We start from the raw sequence: 22,851 nt of genomic DNA on the forward strand, positions 1-22,851 counted from the left end.
TTGGCTTGTCAGCCATTAACATTTTAGAAAAAATTAGTTATTAGCCTCTTGCCACTCACTGGGAGCCAAGCTGTGGACTGCTTATTTTGAGGAAATAGAGAAGTTCAGAGAAGGCTGGGTCAAGTGGAATACACCCTGGGGATTCCTAGGCTATGTTGGGGATTGCAGGAGGCTGCTGGGTATGTGCCCAGATACTGTGGGTTTGACAGAGGTGGCAGGTGTCCAAGACATAACGCCGCATTCTGTTTCTGAAAGGACAAGGCCTGGGCTTTCCCTCTTTGTCCAGAGGCTGGGCTGGTTCCTCTCATACCTGCCATTCTGCCTCACCCCTTCCCACAGTAAAGAGCACTCAGCAAGAGTCCTTCATGAGGAAGAATGCTGTTGTGGGCAAATCAGTGGCTAACATTAACAAAGAAGTAAGAAGGGCAGCCTGTATTCAGCCCCTTAGGTGATGTGGGGGTGTGGGGACATCACAGAGGCCACTGGCTTCTCTCATCCTGCTTCTCAGCACACCTGCAGGAGCCACTGGCCTGTCCAGTACAGTGTTCCTTTATATCCCTGCATGTAGACTGCATTCATATCCTGTTGTTATTTCACCTGTGGTACATAGTCATTAAATTTTTTTTAAAAATTGTGTAGTTGTTGCGTAAAGCTTACCGTTTTCTCCAGTTTCAAGTGGTCAGTTCAGTGTCATTAAGTCCATCCAAATCATTGTGCAACCACTGCCACTATCCATATCCAGGATTTTTTTCATCTTGCAAAACTGCAGCTCGGTGCCCATTAAACAATAACTCCCCATTCTCCTTCCCCTCATCATCCCAGCAGCCACAATTCTACTTGCGGTCTTCTATGAATCTGAAACTAAGTGTCTCATCTAAGAGACACTTTGTCCTTTTGTGTCTGGCTTATTTCACTTAGCATAAAATCTTCAAGATTCATCCTTGTTGTAGCCTGGGTCAGAATTTCCTTCCTTTTAAGGATGAATAATGTTCTGCTGTCTGGAAACACCACACTTTACTAGTATACAGTCATTTTAATGCTACTATGAAATGCAAGTGGTAAAAGGCTGCAGTAACTGTGAACATCTATGTCAACCACATGCAAACTTTGATCCTGTGCCAAGTGTCTTGACTTTTGAACTGGGGAATCCAGAGCTCTGCTCCCCAAGGCCATCTTCCTTCTCTAGTCAGAATCTGCACAATTTTTGTAAGTCAATGGGAATGATATACCTTTTGTTTCTGCTGTTGGTCTCCTGAGTCTTTCTCTAAAATCTCAAGTACCAGCCATTTGAATGTGCCCTCTGTCTCCCAGATACGGGATTAAAAAGACCCAGAAGAGTAGCCTAGTAAATGTAAATGCTTCTTCACAGGGCACAAACTATACACCTCCTCTAACAAATACGTAAAATAAACTCTGCTCAGTGTCTTGGACCGCAAGTGAGACCGTCTTCAGAGAGAAAGAGTCTTTACATTATAGAAGAAGATCTGGAAAGCAGTTGTTACAGTTTAGCACTACAAGCAAAGGACAGGATGGAAAACAAAAGCCAGGTTTGGGAAATACATTGAATCCCCACTGGGCAGCTGTTTCTTTACTGTGACAAATGCTGAGCCACTAGCATCAGTCTGAGGCTAGAATAATCCTGTCCCTTGCTGGCAATGGTAATATTTAAAAGATTTTAATTACATTTCATGGAAATCGTTAAGATAATCTATATTTGCTCATGAAAAGAGGCTGAGATAAATTCCACTGTGCAAAGGGGAAATCCATATCTTGTTTAATGAATTATTGCTTTCTATTATCTTGCTCTTTTTGTATAAAATAAGGTGCAGAGAAGCAAGAGACTCTGGAGGACCTCAAATTTTCCTCATGTGTTTTTACAACAGCACGTGAAAGGAAACTGCGATCAAGGAGTTATCAAGGAAGAGCAGATGGAGAGGTTGTCTGGGCCCAGGCTTCATGATAATTCACACTCTTCATTCATTCTTTTCATTTCCTGCTGTTCTGGCCTTCCGGTTAGAACTACCCAGGGAGCTTGGAGGGACTTCATTTTCATCTAAATTGTTTTCATGAAACTGATCAAAGAAATATCTTGCTTTTTCTTGAGCAGAAACTCTTAAACTTTACTATGCATAGCAATCACCAAGACCCCTTCCTAAAATCATTCAGAAGTTGTGACTCATCCCATGTAGGCAGGCACTCAGAAATCTACATTTTAATTTTTTTTTTTTTAGCCTAAAACTTCTCATTCCCAACTCAGGGCTTAAGAGTCAGTTTATCCTCAATTTTATTTATTTATTTTGACTGCCCTGCACAGCACATGGAATCTTAGCTTTCCCACCAGGGATCGAACCTGAGGCCCCCTGCAATGGAAATGTGGAATCTTAACCACTGGACTACCAGAGAAGTCCAGGAACCTAAATTTTAACAAGCACACTAGACGTTGTTCTGGGGCCATAAAGGGCTATAAGAAAATACATTTTAAAACCATTTCTAATTCTTCCACCCAGAGAGGACCCCTGTTAACATTTTGATATAGCTTACTCTGTTGAGGTATATATGTATGAGTGATTTTATATTTTTAGTTATCAACCAAATTATTCAAATTGCTATACTGTTTTTTCACTTAACATTGTTCATAAGCAGTTTCCAATGCTATTAGTTTCCAAAACACTGTTTTAATTAATAATCCCTTGTATAGAATGTATTGATTTATTTAGCCATCTTCTTAACATTGCCACTTGTATTGTTTCTTCCCTTTTACTTTTAATGTGTTTGAACGGAAATATGTGTTTTGTTTTTCATTTATTTCCTTAAGATGGATTTATGGAAAGGAAATTAGGTTTTTCAACCCAGGTTCTAAGAGAGAATTAAGCCCTAATGTCCTAAGGCATCTGCTGTCTGCATTGAGTTACCATCTCTCCATCGCATCTAAAGTGGTATTAGTTTCCATCATCCTCGGGGAACTGAGAAAACACCCACTCACATTATTTTCTGTGTCCTGTGGCTCACATGAGGAACACTGGTTGAGAATGTGAACATTTTTAAGATTCTTTGCACTTATTGCAAATGGTTTTCTAAAATAATTCCTCGAGTAAATATTACCAATAGCAAACATTTGATTTGTGGTCATTTTTGATAGAGTGGCTATTACTGTTTTATTTTTTGGCCTCATACATTATTTTATTTTGCACAGTTTGCAAGATTTTAGTTCCTGACCAGGGACTGAAGCCAGGCCCACATCAGTGAGAACACAGAGTCCTAACCACTGGACCACAATGAGATTCTTGAGTGGCTATTATTTTTCAAAATATATTACAGGTTATTTCTGCCAACTGAATTGTTTTTTCTTGGAAGGTAGGAAGTATGGATTGAACATATAATTATGAAGTGATGACTCATTTTGACAGATATTTGTGGAATTGTTTTCATTTCTTAATATTTGCACTTGAAATTTTATAATATTTTTCACAGTTTCTAGTAAACTGCCTTGAGCACAGTTCAGTGAATGTCCTCTGAAAGAATTTGTGAATCCAGTCTGGAGAATCAGACCAGACAGAGGAAGAACAGCTGGCGAATGGAGGAAAATAATGAAATGGAACAACCCTGGTGGACCCATTTCTATCTCCCACACTTTTAATAAATTCTCTTTTAATTGAGTTCAGCCAACTTTCATTATATGCCTTCAGAATATCACATGTTACTCCTGTCATTTGTAAACAACAGAGAGTAAGAATACACAGTGTAATCTGTGAATCAATGACTTGTTGGTATAGACTCAGTATGTACAAGCCAGGGAAACAGTAAGGAAGGGAATCCTTATTGGTTAAGGTGAGGCAAGGATGACTCAACAGGAACATCTCAAGTGGATCTAGTGGGGCTTGGTTTGGCATTCAGGGGGCAGAGGATAGCTCAAAGCCAGAGGAGAAGTTTAGAACCTAATAGAACTCATGTGGGATAAGAGGAACTGTGTGAACTCATAGGAAGAGGGAGTAAAGTTCCAGTGTTTTCCAGCATGGTGGTGGCAACAAACCAGGAAACAAAAAAGATGAAAGGAAACCTTTCTTTTCTTAATGGAGATTCTGGCTTCTAGTAGATTCTCCATGTGATTTGGATTCTTAAAAAAAAAAAAGAAAAGAAAACCTAGGGTCTCAAGTATTTTTAAAGCTGAACTGAATGGAGGTTTTTTGAAATATAAGTAAATGTACACCTGATCACCATCAGAAAGACTTTATAAGTGAAGAAGATAATGCCCATAATGTTTCAGTGTAAAAGTAGGGACTGCTGAAAGTGGGGTGTGGTGGGAAGAGAAGGTGGAGGAAGACCGTAAAAGGAGAAAAAGACACTGAGAAAAAGGAAGGCGAGACCCAGTAAGAGCCTCTGGTACGGGTAGTTAGTAACAGCTACATCTAACACGCCTTGAAGGCCAGCTAGGTGTGCGCTACACCAGGACGTGTGCACTACATCCTGGCAGCAGTAAGAACCACAATTATCCCCCATTGCTGTGAGGTAGACAGGAGGGTGAGGTGGATGGAGACGGAGAGGTTAAATGTGTTTCTCATAGCCCTTGAAGGGTGCCTAGGAGCAGTGATTTCTCTCCCACACAAAGCCTCCTTGGAAAAAGAAAAACAGAAAACCAGGAAGGCATAACTTACCTGGAAGCAATTTTCCAGTGTGTTCTCCCATTTCAGTCTGGTAGAACAGCTTGCCACGTTTTTTTGGTAGTAATTTTCATCTTCTTTCGATAACTTCTCAGTTGATTTTTTCAGTTTATTGAGGAGCTAAAGTAAAACATCAGCATCACATATTCAGGAACACATTTATGAAAGTCTTTGGTAATTCCAGAGAAAGAATTACATGCATCCCCATGATGAGTTTCTCATCTCCCAGCTAAAGTCACAAACAGTAACAGTAGATGATGAAATCAAACATCTTTCTCAGAAAACAGGGATGTCAGAACTGAAAGGAAGCCTAAGGCCCTTTCAGTAGGATTCCTTCAGTTTTTCTATGAGGAAACAGAGGTCCTTAAATATGATGTGATATGTCTGCTTTCATCAGATGAGGGACGAGGCCAAATGACAGGTGAGGAGAAGCAAGTTCAGATCAGGAAGTTGCAACTCCAGACTGTAATCTGCTGGTGATTCTTGTACTCTTATTTAGTAAATTCTTTAGTCCTCGGTATTTCTTATGGGCACAGGTAGTTCAGTTCAGTTCATTTCAGTTCAGTCACTCAGTCATGTCCGACTCTTCGCGACCCCATGAATCGCAGCACGCCAGGCCTCCCTGTCCATCACCAACTCCCAGAGTTCACCCAAACCCACGTCCATCGAGTCAGTGATGCCATCCAGCCATCTCATCCTCTGTCGTCCCCTTCTCCTCCTGCCCCCAATCCCTCCCAGCATCAGAGTCTTTTCCAATGAGTCAACTCTTCGCATCAGGTGGCCAAAGTACTGGAGTTTCAGCTTCAGCATCATTCCTTCCAAAGAACACCCAGGACTGATCTCCTTCAGAATGGACTGGTTGGATCTCCTTCCAGTCCATGGGACTCTCCAGTATCTTCTCCACAGGTAGAGGTTTGTACAATTAGATAATTTGTAGAACTGGCATTAGGTCTGGAACATTCTGTCACTTCACTATATAAACTCTGCAGTATAACTCTGGAATCAAACTGCAGGATTAGAGTCCTGGTTCTAACTGCCGGTGAGTTACTTAAACTTCACAAGTCACAGTTTTCTCATCTTTGTGATGGGCATAGCGATGCTCCCACTTCATTGTATTGTTTGTTTTCTGTTTTTTTTTTTTTTTTTGTTTTGTTTTTTTTTTTTTTTTTTTTTTTTTGCTTTTGGCCACACTGCATGGCATGTAAAACTCTTAGTTTCCCAACCAGGGATTGAACCTGCTCCCCCCGCACTGGAAGCACGGAGTCTTATCCACTGAACCACCACAGGGGAATCCCCACAGTGTTGTCTTGAGGAGTCCAGCAGGTGATGCAGGCACACTGCTCAAAATTTATCAGTAGCATAGCACTCAAAGACAAGGGAGCATTACTATTACCAGTGAAGAGCTGTGGTTGTTCAGTCACTCAGTTGTGTCCGACTCTGCAGAGCCTGATACATGCCCTTCTTCACTGTAAGTTATGGACAGCTTGACAGATGCTTTCCTACGTTTGTCAAACGGGAAATCTCCAGCTTCCCATCAGGGATCCTGATTCCCGATAATCTGCACCTTAACAAAGAGCCCCCCTGGCCGATCACCCTAACTGGCCATTCTGATGGTAAAAATCAAAGTCATACAAAACTCTCTGGACCAGGATAGCTTGAATTGAATCCTCAAAATCTCACATCTTTGAGAAAGGAAGACGTTGCATTATAAGCAGGATTCTCCGCCTTTAATATGCCTAGGAATGACCAGACTTTCTTGGAAATTTTCAGGGTCCCACAAGTAGCAATATTGATTTGGTAGTTCTCTAGCGGGATTGGGAAATCTGAATTTTCATTGCCTCCTCAGATGATTCTGATGCAAATAGTCCCAATGATCCCTCTGATTTAAGCAGTTTAAGAGTTTCAAGGATAGAGATAAATGTTTTTAAGAATGCCCCTCTTTATGTTTAAGGACATTTTAACGAACATATCAGTAATGAACATTCATCCAAAATGCTGAATGTTAACACCATTCACTATTATTCCAGTTCACATGCTGGCTATTCAGCTGTCCCTCAGCTCTGATGTATGGTCTACTCAGGACATGGTTGGTCTTGCATATCAAGTGTAATGAGCCATGTATCCATAGAGACATGAGCTTGTGAATTTTAGCCTAATAATGATACAGAGAAAGACTCGAATGTGCACCATGCTATACTTGGCCGAGTTATTGTTCTCTGGTTCTTGTTGAGTGTGCCCAGGCCCCTAGCAATAAGAATGGAGTCGCTTTGGAGGTGACAACCCACGTTCATCAGCCTGCACTATATAACTATTGACTAGAAGTTTCTGCTCAGCAAACTTACAGCAAATAACCCCAAACAGATACCGAAGAATGGAGACTCATATACTCTAATTTAAGAAACTTTTCAGAAACTTCTTAAATTTGTCAGATTAAATACTTTTTCTGTGCTCTTTTCTTTCTCTTGGAACAAACATCTCATCCATTCATTCATTCATCAACATTTCTTGACGCCACAACTGTGTCATGTACTAGACATTGGGAATAGATAAAGGGATACATAGGCTCCTTCTCTAGTTGGGGACCAACACAGACCATTGCTGTTCTGTGTGATAGATCCCAGGACGAGAGAAGTATCACAGAGTGACCCCTGTGTGAATAAACCTAAAATGAAAGTAGGAATTGGTTAGGCAAAGTAGCTTGACATGATATCAAAAGCACATTTTTGGTGAGGTTGGAGCACACAGTTTGAGAGGAGGACCAGCAAGTGAAAGTGCTGAAGAGTTAGGCAAGGATCAAGTCAGGGAGGGTCTTAAAGGGCCACATAGAGGAGTTGTTCTTTATTCTGAGGTCGCCTGGGTGTATTTTCAGGCTTTTTAAAGGAGAGTGATACACTCAGATTAAAGTTCCAGAGAAGTGAGCCTGGCTTGTATATGGGGAATAGCTAAGGGGATGCAGCACTGAAAGCCGAGACACCAGTTTGTCACCTGGAGTAACCCAAGTAGTGATGACAGTGGCCTGGGAGGGCGTAGTGGCTGTGGAGAGAAGTATGTGCAGATAATTCAAGAATGATTTAGGTTAGGACTTAGAATTGGGAGGATATGGTGGATGGTAATATTCAAAGACATGAAAAACAGAGGCATAAAAAATACTTTTGGTAGAGGGGAGGGATGGTTTTAATTTTGGATATTGAGTTTGTTTGAAGTGCCAGAGTGCAGTTTAGAAACTGGTTTGGTTTGGAGATATAAACTGGCGTATCATCGGCAGAGACATAGTAGATGGAGCCTTGAGGAAGTGTTTGTTGAGTAGCTGTTGTTATTGAGCACTTGATATTGAGAGTACTGTGTCAGACTCGAGATACAAGCCGAATAAAACAGAATGAGGCCCAGGAGGGATATCATCAGACACAGCAATATGGACAGTTCAGGCAGAACAAGGGAAGTCCGTAAAGGAGCTTAAGAAAAAATTGACAGGGAAACCAAAAGAGTAAGATTTGTTGAAGTTGAGAATATTTCTAGAAGGGGAAATTTAATGGTGATTAACGCCTCTATGAAATTAAATTGAATCAGAACTGGAAAGCACCCATTAGCTTTAGCAACAAGGACCACATTGTATTTAAGGTAAGAACATTCCTAGCAAATTGGTGGGGAAATCTTGGTGGTTGCTTTGAGAAGTGAACAGATGAGGAAGTGGAGACGGAGCACAGATAACCCTTTCAATGAATCTTACTGTAAAAAGAAAGAGGGACTTCCCTGGTGGTCCGTTGGTTAAGACTCTGCACTTCCAGTGCAGGGAGGCATGGGTTCAATCCCTGGGCAGGGGTGGGGACTAAGATCCCACATGCTGCACAACACAGGCAAGAAGTCAAAACATAACTAAAGAGATGATATGTGGAGAGGAACAGGACTGTGGTCATGGAGGGCGTCTCCCTGACTCTTTCTACTCTCCCAAGATGGAGGGAAGTTGAGAAGGCTGATGGGAAGCAACTTAGAGAGGAGTCTGTCTGAGATCCAGGAGAGAAGGGAATAATCAAGGGAAGGGTCACTGAGAGGAGGCGGGGATGGGAGTCAGAACGCAGGATGAAAAGCTGGCCTGTCCCTCTGCGCTGCAGTAGGCAGGTGACAGTGCTGGCCGCTGTGTTCTCTGCGACCCTGTAGGTGGGATGATCTGCTGAGAGTGGATGATGGCGACCGAGTAGTAAGAAGCTTGAAAATGTAGATCAGCTTCTGGGGAGAGTAAGGACTGCTGAGCAGGAAAACAAGAAGGACTGACGAGCAGCACCAGACCAGGCCAAGATCATGGGCAGGCCTCTGCGAGAGGCAAAGATGAGTGCCGCCGTAGGTGTTTAGCCTTGGGACTAAAAGTGAGAAAGCTACCAGATAAAGTGATGAAGGCGGTAGGGGTCTGTGATGTAATGGCAGCCAAGGGCTATAGTTAGCAGGACCAGCTGGAGAAAGGTGGGAGGAGGATCACAGACTTCTGTCTCCCAGGAAAGCGGCTAATGAGGGAAGGAAGCAGAAATTCAACACTTGGCCGCCCATGCTTTTCCCCTTGTTATTCCCTGATGTCAGTGAAGAATAGCTTCTAATGAGGGCCCCGAATGCCTACAGCAGGGTCCCAGAGCTTAGGTTTTTAACCTACTTTGGTTTTGCCTCCTCCTTGGAAGCTGGCTCATTATTTAATCCTTGTTATTATGATCATTTCAAACTGTGAAGATTGACACAAGAACCCTACAAAATCTTGCTAACAATGAATTTAAGTTATTCAGCTAATAGTTTCTCAGGTGAGATGGAGTTACTCGGTGATGACAATTCTTGTCTTCTTTTAAGGATGTTTTGGGTTGCAGTGTGTGGCCTGCATTTTCTTAGAGGGAGCCCATCTTTAGGGGAAGATATTGACTATTTCAGAAGTTTCCAGTCTGGGGTGCACATCACAAGGGGTATGCAAGATAATTAGTATCCCAATAATATTTGTGTTCATTTCTGCATAAAGAGAATGTTCCAGCTTGCTCTTATTCAATATGTGAATTGATACTGGTGCCCACGCAAGGACAGTTGAGGATTCTGAAGTATTCTGGAGGGAGAGTGGAAATTTTACAACATGAGATACTGATGTGGGTCCTTACACACATTTCTTCACTCTCAGTATCTATGTACATGTGTCCATCATAAGGAGTCTGGATCATATGGATTTGCAGATGTATTATCTAGCTTTATTTATTTATTAATTTATATTTTTGGTCTCACCACTCAGCATTTGGAATCTTAGTTCCCTGACCAGGGATTGAACACGAGTCCTCTGCAGTGGAAGCTCGAAGTCTTAACCACTGAACTGCCAGGGAAGTCCTCATCTAGCTTCAGTTAGGTTCATACACAAAATTGACACATGCTTTATGCAGATTTCTGCTGTGAAGCTATAGGTTGATGTTAACAATGCAAGCACGAGAAAGCCACAGGAAATGCTAACAATACAAATGCGAGAAAGCCACAGGAAAACGTCAGAGCTCCTGCTTTCTCCAGCTCAGGATGACGGCTGCATCATCACCCGTGTGAAAAGGTGAAAACTGGCATGATCTAATAAGAGCTGATAAGAAGCTGACCAAAAACTTGACATTATAAGAGGACATACTAGAAACATGAATTTATATTTCACTAAAGCTGAAACTCTAGTACTTTGGCCACCTCATGTGAAGAGTTGATTCATTGGAAAAGACTCTGATGGTGGGAGGGATGGGGGCAGGAGGAGAAGGGGATGACAGAGGATGAGATGGCTGGATGGCATCACTGACTCGATGGACGCGAGTCTGAGTGAACTCCGGGAGTTGGTGATGGACAGGGAGGCCTGGCGTGCTGTGATTCGTGGGGTCGCAAAGAGCTGGACATGACTGAGCGACTGGACTGAACTGAACTGAACTGAGGGTTAAGGCTGAACCTTGTCCCACATGTGTATTTTATTTGTATATGTTGCTGAATGACTATATGAAGTCATCATGATCAACTAATCACTGAAAATATTATTTCATTTTTACCACATCCTTCAAATATTTCCACTTTTTTATGTTTTATAATGTTTATAACATTAATATAATATAAAAGTATAAATAGGATATACAGGATAGGTAAAGTACATTATATGTTATGCATATGTATATCTTACTTATTTGGTGTATGAGCTTATTTGGGGTGTTTAATAGGGCTCCTTATCAAAAACATTGGACACTGGTTTGCTTTGTCATCTGTTGATAATACCTTTCAAAAATATGTGGAGACCAGGAATAACTTTGGATCCCATCTCATACTCTGCCACACTACAGCTCTGCAGAGACCCCACACAGAGGTGGAGTCAGCCAATTCTCCTGTGTTCACAGCTAACGGCAGGAAGCTCATCCATCTCTAAGCCACATGTACTCAGCTGGCCATGAGATGTTACCTTCTGCTTCTCCTTCTCAGTTGTAATCTGCTTGGAGCTTTCTACAAGATGGAAAAGTGCTTCATGCTTCTTGGTGCTAACCATCAATTTCTTCTTGGCCTAGAGTCAAAAACATACAAGAAAAGCAAAGAAGGATCAGAAACTAGTGTCAAGAGAAAAACTCTTCTGTTCTGGAACAAGTTATATTCACGTGCTAGCTTGAGTGATTGTGTATTTTTAGTTCTTTATTTATGCCCTCACCCCAAAATCTGCTAAAACACCACAGTGGCTAATATTTTGCCCTGAGAACCATTGTATATTTTTTCATTGCATTGAGTTCATTCAAGAGGGTCATATATTTTGTTAAATCATTGAAGGCTAAGTCTACAAACCATAATTGAGGTCATTTTAAGATGCTCTCCTAAAACTTAGAGCAAAAGGAAAATTTTGCTCCCTGATGCTCTGGCTTGAGAGCTGGGCATCCGCCTGACATCCTGCGAACTGCCCTGAATTTGCAGCAGGCAGGTGGAGGGAGGAGTTGGAAAGGAAGAGCATTTAAAGTCCCCCTCCTCTGCTGATGCCTCCAACCTCGGCACGGATTATAATTTAGGTGATTGTTCTCTGTTGCCTACAGCCCCAGCTCTGGATGTTCCAGAGATAAATCAATAGAATCTGGTTTGAGTTGGATTCAGCCTGTTTAGGAACTGGGTCGATTGAAAAGGCTGTATGGTTTTTCACCTCAAGTTGCAAGGACTGTAAAACCAGATAATGAAGGGAAATTTTACGTCTCTCTTCCCCTAGGAAATCAGAGGCAAAGCCTTCTGAATGTCTCTAAACACGTGAAACCTCTATAAAAGGGAATTCAAGGAACAAGCAGCTCAGAGAGCCCGCCTCCTCCCACCTTCTGTTGGTCACATGCCTGCTGATAAATGAGAGCAGGAGGCAAGAACATTTGGTCCTTTAAGGCTTTTCACTTGCATCTCCAAAACAGACTATGCTTCATTACTGAATGAAGACATGCTGAATCCCTTGAATTGTAACTGGAGAGAAAATTATTATAGCACAAGCATTTTATGGTCTCTAATTTCTCTGTCAATCTTCATAAAAATAAAATCATTTTACTTAGAAAAATTACTTGGTGGAAACTGGGAAATAAGAAGTGTTTTTTTGGTTGTTGTTCCTGAAAGCAGTGACAGCTACTGAAAATGGTTTCTCTTCCCATCTATTATATCAAATTTTCCATGAAAGCTGAATATTTAAGAATGAATTTTTTGAAAACAAACTGTTTGAGAAAGCTCATAAATCAAGAGCAAACTTGGAAACAAATGACTGGACACTGTTTATGGGATGTTCACATATTTACTATAAAAGTGATTCTCATGAGCATCCTTTTACTGGGATTACTATTGTCAGTATAGAAATTCACTTTTCTCAAACATTTATAAGTAATGTCCTTGTCTTAGGGAGCCCTCGGTTCCAGCAGCAGCTTCAGAGGCAACATTGAGGGCTGAAATGGGGCCCCCAGTTTCTGAAGGTGTCTCCCCTTATTTGGCACTCATGAGTGTCTACTTGAGAAAGAAGGATCTTTTGGGGCACCAGTACTTTCGAGATGAAAAAGGAGAATTTCAACTTTGGGAGTCCAAGTCTTCTCAAAGGGGATCATTGGGTTTTCTGAGCAGATTCCCTCTGCACTGGCTTCTAGTCTTTCCCACTCAAAATGAATTCCTTCTAAACTGGATTGTTCTAGAATAATCTTCTGTACATACATATGGGCACCATCTGTGATTCTCTCTGCTTACGACCGTATAATGATGCCCTAAATTCTCACATCAGATCATAACTTCTCTCCTTAGAAGTCATTCACTATTTCCTGCACACATGTTATTAATATCTAGCCAGTATACTTTAAATTACGTGAAACAAGAACCGTGTCTTAGTGCAGCGTGCTGCACAAGAAGTGGGTCGTACATATTCATGGAATCAGTACAGGCATTCCCCTTTACACATCTTTACCCATCCCTCAACCATGCTCCTCTCACTGGAGAAACAGAGGTCACGAATGGCCTTCTATAAAAGACAAGACCAAAACTCAGTATTCATATCATGCCCTAAGTTACAAATTATACAGAGAGGCAGTCAGTGTAGGTAATGGTTAAGGTCAGTAACCTGGAGCTCAGGTTACTTGGTTCAACTATTAACCAGTTTTGTAACCTTAGAAGATTATTAACCTCTGTGTCTACACTTCCCCACCCATCTATAAAATGGGACAACACATAGTCATATACCACATTGGTTGGTTTTTGTGATGATTCAATACATAAATATATATAGCACTTGACATACAATAAAAGCTACTTATTAGCTATAAATGAAAGCCGTATTTGGAGTTTTGCTCCTCTATAGATTTAGTTGAAAGATTTGTTGTTGTTTTTGTTTAGTCATTAAGTTGTGTTAGTCTCTTGCGACCCCATAGACTGTACCCCTCCAGGCTCCTCATTCCATGGGATTTCCATGGACATATCTATATAATAACTCAGATGAGGAAACATTCTTCTCTTCAGTCAGCACTTACAAATACTGACACTAAAGTACATGGGGCTTCCCTTGTGGCTCAGATGGTAAAGAGTCTTCCTGCAATGCTGGAGACCCAGGTTCAATATCTGGGATGGAAAGATCCCCTGGAGAAGGGAATGGCAATCCACTCCAGTAGCCTTGCTAAGAGAATTCCATGGATAGAGGAGCCTGGCAGGCTACAGCCCATGGGGTTGCAAAAAGAGTTTGACACAACTGAACACTTTAACTTCAGGAAAAAAAAAAAAAAAGATCCCATTTGTGCAAATGCCAAAAGCTTCAATCCTAAATATTGAGTTTATACAAATGACATTTGTGTATACTTGCCTTAATTTGTTGATTCCAGTTGCTAATGACAAGATTTGCTGTCTTCTCAACTTCGTTATCAAGCTATCAAGGGGGAAAAAGGGAAAAAAATTTTTTTTCTGTCTTTTTGTTGAGTCATGGTGCTGGCTTATTAATTATAGTACAATTAGTATCATAAGCAATAGAAATTTAAAAACCTTACAGTGGACATATTTCCTGAGAAAGTAGCCAACTCTCTTTTCCTCAGGTCAAGAATCTTATCACAGGATTTAGTATGAATACATTTGGTTGGTAAGATAATCATTTCTAATATATAGTTATATTAAAAAAAACATAAATGGGTACAATCTGTGTGGAGTGGAGGAGGAACTTGTGTAACCTGATATCACGTCTCATCCTATCACTTCCTTTTCTGCTTCATTCTGTGGAGCCCACACTTTAACACCCTGAGAAATGGTAGAAGTCCTTCAGTGGTAACTTAGCTAAGTGTCTTATAATTTCTGAAGTGAATACTGCTTTAATTTTAAAGAGATTGAATCCTTCATCATAATTAACTTTTTCTCCTACTTTACAATAGCCAGTGGAACAGTAATAAAGCTGATGAAAATGGACCTAAGCAACCTCATAAGGAGACCAGATTTAAGTGAGGGCAAAACCTTTTACCCAAACTATAGACCTTTCCTCTAAACCCTTAGACCAGCCATCATTCAACCACCTTGAGATCTAGCAACACTGTACTTTTATTTTTCTTATCAGTTCATTAAACTTGGACTATATATTTTATTGTAACAAATATGATTAAAATAATTTTATGCATTGTGGCACTTTTGACTTTCTGTGGCTGAAATGCGGATCAAGTTCACTTTAAAAATTCAAATCTTTTGTGAGCAAATGTGATAGGGTGATAGGGGTGCAATGTTATTTAGTCACTCAGTCATGTCCAACTCTTTGCCACCCCATGAACTGTAGCCCACCAGGCTCCTCTAGAGGTCCATGGGATTTCCCAGGCAAGGATACTGCAATGGGGTGCCATTTCCTTCTCCAGGGGATCTTCTAAACCCAGGAACTGAACCTATGCCTCTTGAATTGGCAGGCAAATTCTTTACTGTTAAGCCACCAGGGAAGCCCAGGGGTGCAATAGGGATGGGCAAATATGAAACAATTATGAACTGAACCAGCAGTGCGGGGACCGTGATATTAATTATCTAAAGCAATGGGGTAAGAATCATAGCACTGTGTCTGATTTAGTAAGTACTAAGGAAATGCTGGTGATTATCATATTATTATGTGGTATGAAAATATTTTGTAATTAATGAAATATAGACTAGTGTTTGATTTCTATTATGATGATTTGCAAAGGCAGAAGATTATATTACTTTTTTTCTGATAACTACTGTAAACTTCCCCATCATCCTAGCCCTAAGGAAGGCATCCATTCTAGTAAAAATACATGGATGTTCACCCAACATTGATTCCATTTCCTGACTTAGTTTCATAAGTTCAAATAAGATTTTTTCAGTATCATTTCTCTTCCATCAGGGCTTTCATAAATCCCCTCATCCTATGGACTTACCACCTTTAAGATTGGCTTTCTCTGACTTAAAACTCCGCTTAGCTACTGCCCCTACCCTTTGCAAAGACCTACTATTACTGCTCTGAACTTCTCACTTTACCAGACAGTGACACCATCTCTATTAGAGCTAAGCAGTGTTTATTAAATACCCCTTTATGTTGCCTGGAAATATATTTTGAAGTACTTACTGATTATATGATGCACAAATAAAAGGAAAAGGAGGGCAAATGAAACTGTTCTGGAAGGAAAGGTACATAGGCCATACAGATGACCAGGGGCCCTGAAGTATTATTTATCTTTCTTTAATTTTAAGGCTATTTGATACCTATAGCAATACCTATTATTGCTTTAACCTAATCTCAAACTGAAAAGTATAAAAAAGCATTTCCTCTTAAAATTGTGTTTATAATTCTATTTACTAAAGGAATACTTATTTATTGAAAAGCAATATAAATACCAAAAAATACAAAAAAATTAAATAAAAATATCCTCTAATTCCACTATCTAGAGATAATCATTCTGGGAAGGTGCATCTAGGTTTTTTTCTATGCATATATACACACATTTATTTTACAAAATTGAAGTTACATTGTTAGATTTGCTCATTTTGTTTTTTAATTTATCACTACATCCCCATACCATTAAATTATTCTATAAGATTTTTAATGGTTACATTCCATTGCTTGAATTTATCCTAATTTATTTTTGGAAGATGAAAATGTTTCCATTTTTTCACAACTATAAACAAGGCTTCAACAAACATCCTCCTACATAAATCTTTGGATTTGTGTTTATTTTTATGATAAAATTCCTAAAACTTAGTATCACTTTTTGATTACCTAGCTCTTGAGCCAAAGACAGAAATCTTGCTTTAACAGGGAAGAAAAGAAATATTTTGACTCACTGATTTTCTCTTTTTTTCATGTGCACTCAGGACTTGATGAGCTGGTTTTATTGCTTCCAACTCAATTGCTTTGCCAAGTTTTCTGGAAACAGAACATAAAAGACACACAAGCCTACTATTAGGATTTATATCTACCTTCCAAATTATTTTCTGAGGAAATAAAATAGTGTGTTACAGCATATCTACTCAGTGCAAGTTTGCACGGGAGTATTTGTAGTATACCCACTTTAAATATTTATGACTCCCTTTGGGGTTAGAGCAAGGCTGAGTTGTGAGTACTCACTGATGCAGGTCCCCTGCAGACTTCATGCCCTCCGAGACCCAGGCCCAGGCACTGGCAAGACAGCTGGAGAGAAAAACAAGGGAGGACAAGTGTGTGTGCCATTTTCCCAGGAGTCCCAGAAATAAAGCATCCCATCTGATTCCTGCATTTGGCAATTGTACTCATATCCCCAGTCCTGTTTCAATTTCTCCATGGGATTAAAGCCAACATATTTATTTGCACTGTAATCGTTACATGATCTGCTTTTTTTTCCCCAGTCATTTTCATTCCGATTTCCATTTCATGTCTGTAAAGTATCAGGGAAACAAAGTAAGCAAGGATGAGAAGGCATTTAGAACAGGTGGGAGAGAGCATGCCAGAGGTAGAAGACCCTTAAAGACAATCTTTTCAGGCTCTTCATTTTACAAATGAACCAACAGAGGCTCAGAGAAGTTGAGTGATGGATGACTTCAGAGCCCTGCTCATTCCGTGTGTGCTCAGATTCCCTGCTGGCCTTTAGGAACACAGCTCAGATACTCCACAGTATTGTGAACAGTATCTCAATTCAACAAAAGGGTTGCTCTGCCCTGACCCAAGTAGCGCAAAGAGAGAATCAAGAAATATGATGCTATTTTTCTCCTACATGTAGTTGGCCGTCAAATAGCAAGCCCATTGTATCAATAAACCGAAGGGATAGACCCAGTGTAGACTTTGATGGAAAGGAGAGGACAGATCGGTGCCCTTACTGAGAGCAAGATGACACAGAGATTTTGCCTCCAAATGACTTGGGCTTGACAAGCCGAGGGGGTTTGTCAGGCTGTACCTGGCAGCCACAGAATGGGAGAACTAGATCAAAGGATGTCAGATTTTCTATGCATCCAAAGCCAGGCACAAAACCAGGCATAAGAGAGGACCAACTGTATGCTCCCAATTATAGGAAAGTCCAGAAAAGACAAAATAATCTAGATCGAAAAAAAAGCAGATCAATGTTACCTTGGGACTGTGTTGGGGAAAGGACTATAAACAGGTACGAGGCATCTTTTGGTGTGATGAAAATAGGTATATTTTGATTTTGGTGGCGGCTGCATGGTGTGTACTTATAACAAAATTGATCAAAATATATACTTAAAATGTGTGCTTATTATTGCATGTAAATTAAATCTCAGTAGAATTTTTTTTTTTTTTTTTTGTCTGTTTGTTTTGCAAGAAATCCAAGTACACTTTCAGGAAGAGAATCTGACTTTTGCCCCTAGGAGGCGCAGGGCAGCAGAGCAGGAACATGAAGGCACTGACCTCAGAGGGTCTGTGTCTGAATCTACAAGCTCCCCTTTGTGTGCTGCTTGACCTTGGAAGAATCACTCAGTTTCTCTGACCCTCACTTAATCGGTCTTTGAGAATAGAAATAATTTGGGTTATTATACAAGCACCTCACAGAAATTATATGAGGTAGGTTTTATTTCCATCTTAAATACACTATGCACTGAGAGGGAAGATAGGGACTTTTCAGGTGGCACAGTGGTAAAGAATCCACTTGCCAATGCAAGAGACTCAGGTTCAATCTCTGGGTGGGGAAGATCCCCTGGAGGAGGAAATGGCAACCCACTCTAGTGTTCTTGCCTGGGAAATCCCATGGGCAGAGGGGCCTGGCAGGCTACAGTCCATAGGGTTGCAAAGAGTCAGACACAATTTAGGGACTGAGCATAAGATTCCTAATCCACCCAGCTGGTAAGTGATAGAGCAGGAATTAAAACCTGGGCAATCTGAAAAGGTCTATTTATATTCAACCAGGGTGCTCTGCTAGTTTCTTTGCAGGCTGAAACTGTTAGTGACTCAGTCATGTCCAACTCTTTGCGACTCCATGGACTGCAACCCACCAGGGTCCTCTGTCCATGGACTTCTCTAGGCAAGAATACTGGAGTGGGTTGCCATTCCCAACTCCAGGGGATCTTCCTGACGTAGGGAGTGAACCCAGGTCTCCTGCATTACAGGAAGATTCTTTACCATCTGAGCCACCAGGAAAGCCCCAGGCTACTAAAATACTGTCCTAAAAATCAAGCTCAAAGTCAGAGTGATTTCAGAGCCACTATTTGCTGTTATAGGATGATGCCTAAGGATAAGTAAGAATGCTCCACAAGGCTTCTATTTTTTCTTTCCCTCTTTCTTTTACCATCAGAAGGGGTCTTTGTAATGACACTGCCATTGGGTGACATCTGCAAACAACAGTCAAATCTTTGTAACAAATGATCACTAATGGACTGTTTTATAAGAATACCAATATCTTTCCTCTCTTTCCCAAGAGAAGTAATTGACTTCATTTTCAACTGAATTGAAAAAAACTTGCAAACCAACATTTTTTTCAGCACCTGATCTGTTAATGTCTTTACATATATTATCTCATTTAATATGCACCCCAGTACCCACCCTCCCCACACACACACAAAGGAGCATACCTTGTTACTCCATATAACAGAAGAGGAAATCAAGGGAGGCCAGGTTATTTGTTGAAAGTCATAAAATTGAGATAAAGCGGGATACACACTTCAGGACTTCAAGACCTTCCGACGTAACAAATCTGCTTCCCAAGTTAGTATCATCACCAAGGCCTTTTCTGAATATGATCTTAGGCCTCACAACAACACAGGATGAATTCACTTCTGAAATTCATTATCTGTGTCACAAGTTTCTTAAACTCTCCAAGCTTTAAGTCCTTGTGTGTAAATAGGGATCATAAAAAGACTTCTCAGAGATTGTTGTGAGGATTAAATGTAGCGAATCTAGAAAAGCATTTAACGCAGTGTCTGGCACACAGTAAGTGCCCAAGAACTGGAAACCAGGCTTGATGCTCTGGACCTGCCACCTTTATAAAAGGAAGCTGGAACTGAACATATGTTGAAGGAGGAAACAAACAGAACAGGCTCCACCTTGAAAGCAGGACTCCATCTTGGGCTGGACTGTGGGCTTTGAGCTATATGCTCAGTATCTACGGAAAGGGCAAACCAACTGGAAAACCAGACCCTCCCGATGGAAGAGCCCCAGGGTTCGTAGGTAGACTCTCCACCTAAAAGAATACCCTAATTATCAGTGTAACCGAATAGAATCAGAAATTCTATTATGCTTGTTGGGGTATGACCACAGGCCTATTGATAATTGTCCATGGTTAGCTACCTTGGCGTAAAGGCATATCACGGGTTTAAGGCATACAAATCATGGGTTAACTTCGATTGTATTCTTCTTGTCCTTTGTTCAGACTAGTTTCAGAGAATTTGGGGAGGTGGATTTGAGCACGTACACTTAGGTATACAAGGTTTTCACAAAAACTGGCTGGGGTTCTTGGCTGAGAGAAGACCCTGCCTTGGGCCCGCCCAGAGTAATAAACTGCACTCCACTATCTGCACTGTCCTTCTGAGTGAGTTTGTGTCCCGGAACGCGTGGCTACAACAATGTCACTTTTAAAAAAGTATTTTTAAGAGTGATTTTTGCCTTACCTCTTCCATGTACTTACTTTTTCTTTGTGCTCTGTAATGTTTTGCTTAGCTTGGTTGCCAGTTTCTGAAGTCCTTTGGCATAATTAATCTCCAGATTTGCCCTGTTAGCAAAAGGAGAGTTGTTGGATAGGATACAATAACTGGAAATCAAGAAAAACACCCATGCATACACAAAGACTTGAAGGAGGACTCAGGCTGATAATGGAACGCGTAAAGAGATGATTTGTCTTCTAGAAGGATCCTCCTGGCCGAGGCGTCATCCTTAAAGATATCCAGGAGAGTCCTCAAAAGGGAAAGAAGTTTTAATTTAACCTTCTTGTACAGTAGCATTATGGGTTGGACTGTGTTCCTAAAAGGTTGTTGCTAAACCATGAAAGACGCCAGGATTCTTGGCCTCCGGAGGAGAATTCAACCCGGGGCCAGAGACAAGGCTTGATCGCTCAGAGCTTTTGTGTAATAAAGTTTTATTAAAGTATAAAAGAGATAGAGAAGGCTTCTGACAAAGACATCAGAAGGGAGCGGAAAGAGTGCCTCCCTGCTAGTCTTTAGCTGGATGTTATATAGCTACTGCTGCTACTGCTGCTGCTAAGTCGCTTCAGTCGTGTCCGACCCTGTGCGACCCCATAGACAGCAGCCCACCAGGCTCCCCCATCCCTGGGATTCTCAAGGCAAGAACACTGGAGTGGGTTGCCATTTCCCTCTCCAATACATGAAAGTGAAAAGTGAAAGTGAAGTCGCTCAGTCGTGTCTGACTCTTTTGCTACCCCATGGACTGTAGTCTACCAGGCTCCTCCGTCCATGGGATTTTCCAGGCAAGAGTACTGGAGTGGGTTGCCACTGCCTACTAGCAGTCCACTAATTAAAGAAAGGAAATGTCTCAAAACTAAGAGAATGGTACCAGGCCCCCTCACCCACAAGATGCATTTTGAGATAACCTTGGCACCAGGGCCATAAAATGATTGACAAGAATCTTGAAGAAGGGCAGATTTCCATACAATTATACAGTTTCATTAACCCAGATTAGGAGAGCAATGTATGAGTATAACACACTGGTTTGTCTGAGCCTTTAGGCAGAACTGACTTGAAGACTGAGTCTGGGGTTGTTAGGACCAAACTGAAGCCAGGACAGGCTCTAAGGGGCAGGCTAGGCCTGAGGTTTAGTCTCTAGGAAAGCTGATGCACTGGGAGCTCCCGCAGGCAGTGTAGCTCGACCAATCAGAAGAAATCCCCTAGCTCCCCCCGGCCACGCCAGACCTGAGCCAATCTGGATAGGGATGCGAGGTTAAAAGTCCCGCGCGCGCATAGGGTTTAACCGATCAGCTATGCTGTTACAGGAATAAAGAACCGTCTGTATAAAAGTAGATGTGATTCAGAGCTTGGGGCCCTCGTCAAGACTCCACTGCGCTGGATGAAACTTGAGCCCTAGCTAGCAAAAACCCCTTCATGCTTTTGCATTGCTGTGGACGTCTTATTCTCTCAGTTTTGGGGACTCGGACTCTGGGCACAACAGGGTAAATATATAGCGCATTAACAAAGCTTAAGACAAACATTTCCATAAGAAAAATGCATTGGTTAGCTCAAGGTTTAAGAAAAGTTAAGCTCAGGTGGAACCAGGTGTCATAATGGCAACACAGAATTTTAAGAGAAACCTCTTTTTTAATTTGTATAGAGAAGGGGGAAAAAATGCAACCCTAGTTTGTTTCCTCCTGCCCTTAAGAGAGAGAAAAAAATGTCTGACACTTGCAGCCTATCTCCTCCGTTTGGAGACCCCTGGCCTTCCTGCTTGTTACCCTCTCATGCTTAAGTCCTAACCCTTTTGTCTGTGAATGTGACCTTATTTGAAAATTGAGTCTTTGCAAATGATCAAGTTCAGATGTAGTCACTGGGATGAGCTAGAACTCAATATGGATATGTCCTAATGAAAGGAAGAAATTTGAGCATAGACACACACAGACACACACACGGAGAATACTGTGTAAAGATGAAGAGGCAGAGGTCGGGATGATGAATTGCAAGCTAAGGATCCTGAAGGTTAAACGCCAGTAGCTAGGAGAGAGGCATGGAACAGATCCTCCCTCACAGTCCCTGGAAGGAACCAACCTGGCTGACGCATTGATCTCAGACTTCCAGCCTCCAGGACTGTGACACAATAATGTTTCTGTAGTTTAAGCTACAAGAAGTGACAGTAAGACTGGAAATTTAGTTACCCAGTCTGTGGTGCCTTGCTACGGCAGTCCTTGCAAACTATTCCAACTCCTTTCCTACTTATCCTGAGACATCAGCACCATCAGACTAGCTCTAGACTATGATAGCTGGTAATAAGATAATAATGGAATTAGCCAAACAGTAACTTTCTAATTGGGGCTTCCCTGGTGGCTCAGTAATAAAGCATCTGCCTGCCGATGGAGGAGACTCGGGTTCGATCCCTGGGTGGGGAAGATCCCTGGAAGAGGAAATGGCAATCCACTCCAGTATTCTTGCCTGGAAAACTCCATGGACATAGGAGCCTGGCAGGCTAGAGTCCATGGTGTTCCAAAAGAGTTGGACATGACTTAGCCACTAAACAACAGCATGCTTCCTAATGGGCCAACACGGAATTTAGAAGATGAATTCCCGTGAGTGTGTATGCAAGACAAGACCCGTTAGGGAATCTGGGCATGCCCCTCAAAAGAAATCTCAGTTCTTT

The 22,851-nt window shown here is 41.4% G+C and overlaps 1 protein-coding gene across 2 annotated transcripts in view; it reads right to left on the minus strand.

Moving 5' to 3' along the window:
* Window positions 1-22,851, minus strand: part of NOSTRIN (nitric oxide synthase trafficking) — a 65,952-nt gene that overhangs the window by 16,404 nt on the left and 26,697 nt on the right. For both annotated transcript variants that reach the window (XM_004004626.6, XM_012134786.5), the window contains exons 3-8: window positions 20,183-20,266; window positions 16,702-16,764; window positions 16,419-16,500; window positions 13,963-14,025; window positions 11,086-11,184; window positions 4,653-4,778 (exon numbers count right to left, since the gene is read on the minus strand). In XM_004004626.6, the coding sequence (XP_004004675.2) occupies window positions 4,653-4,778; window positions 11,086-11,184; window positions 13,963-14,025; window positions 16,419-16,500; window positions 16,702-16,764; window positions 20,183-20,266 (517 nt within the window). The remainder of the gene's footprint in view (window positions 1-4,652; window positions 4,779-11,085; window positions 11,185-13,962; window positions 14,026-16,418; window positions 16,501-16,701; window positions 16,765-20,182; window positions 20,267-22,851) is intronic.

Source organism: Ovis aries, chromosome 2 (assembly GCF_016772045.2).
Source record: "Ovis aries strain OAR_USU_Benz2616 breed Rambouillet chromosome 2, ARS-UI_Ramb_v3.0, whole genome shotgun sequence".
NCBI lineage: Eukaryota > Metazoa > Chordata > Mammalia > Artiodactyla > Bovidae > Ovis > Ovis aries.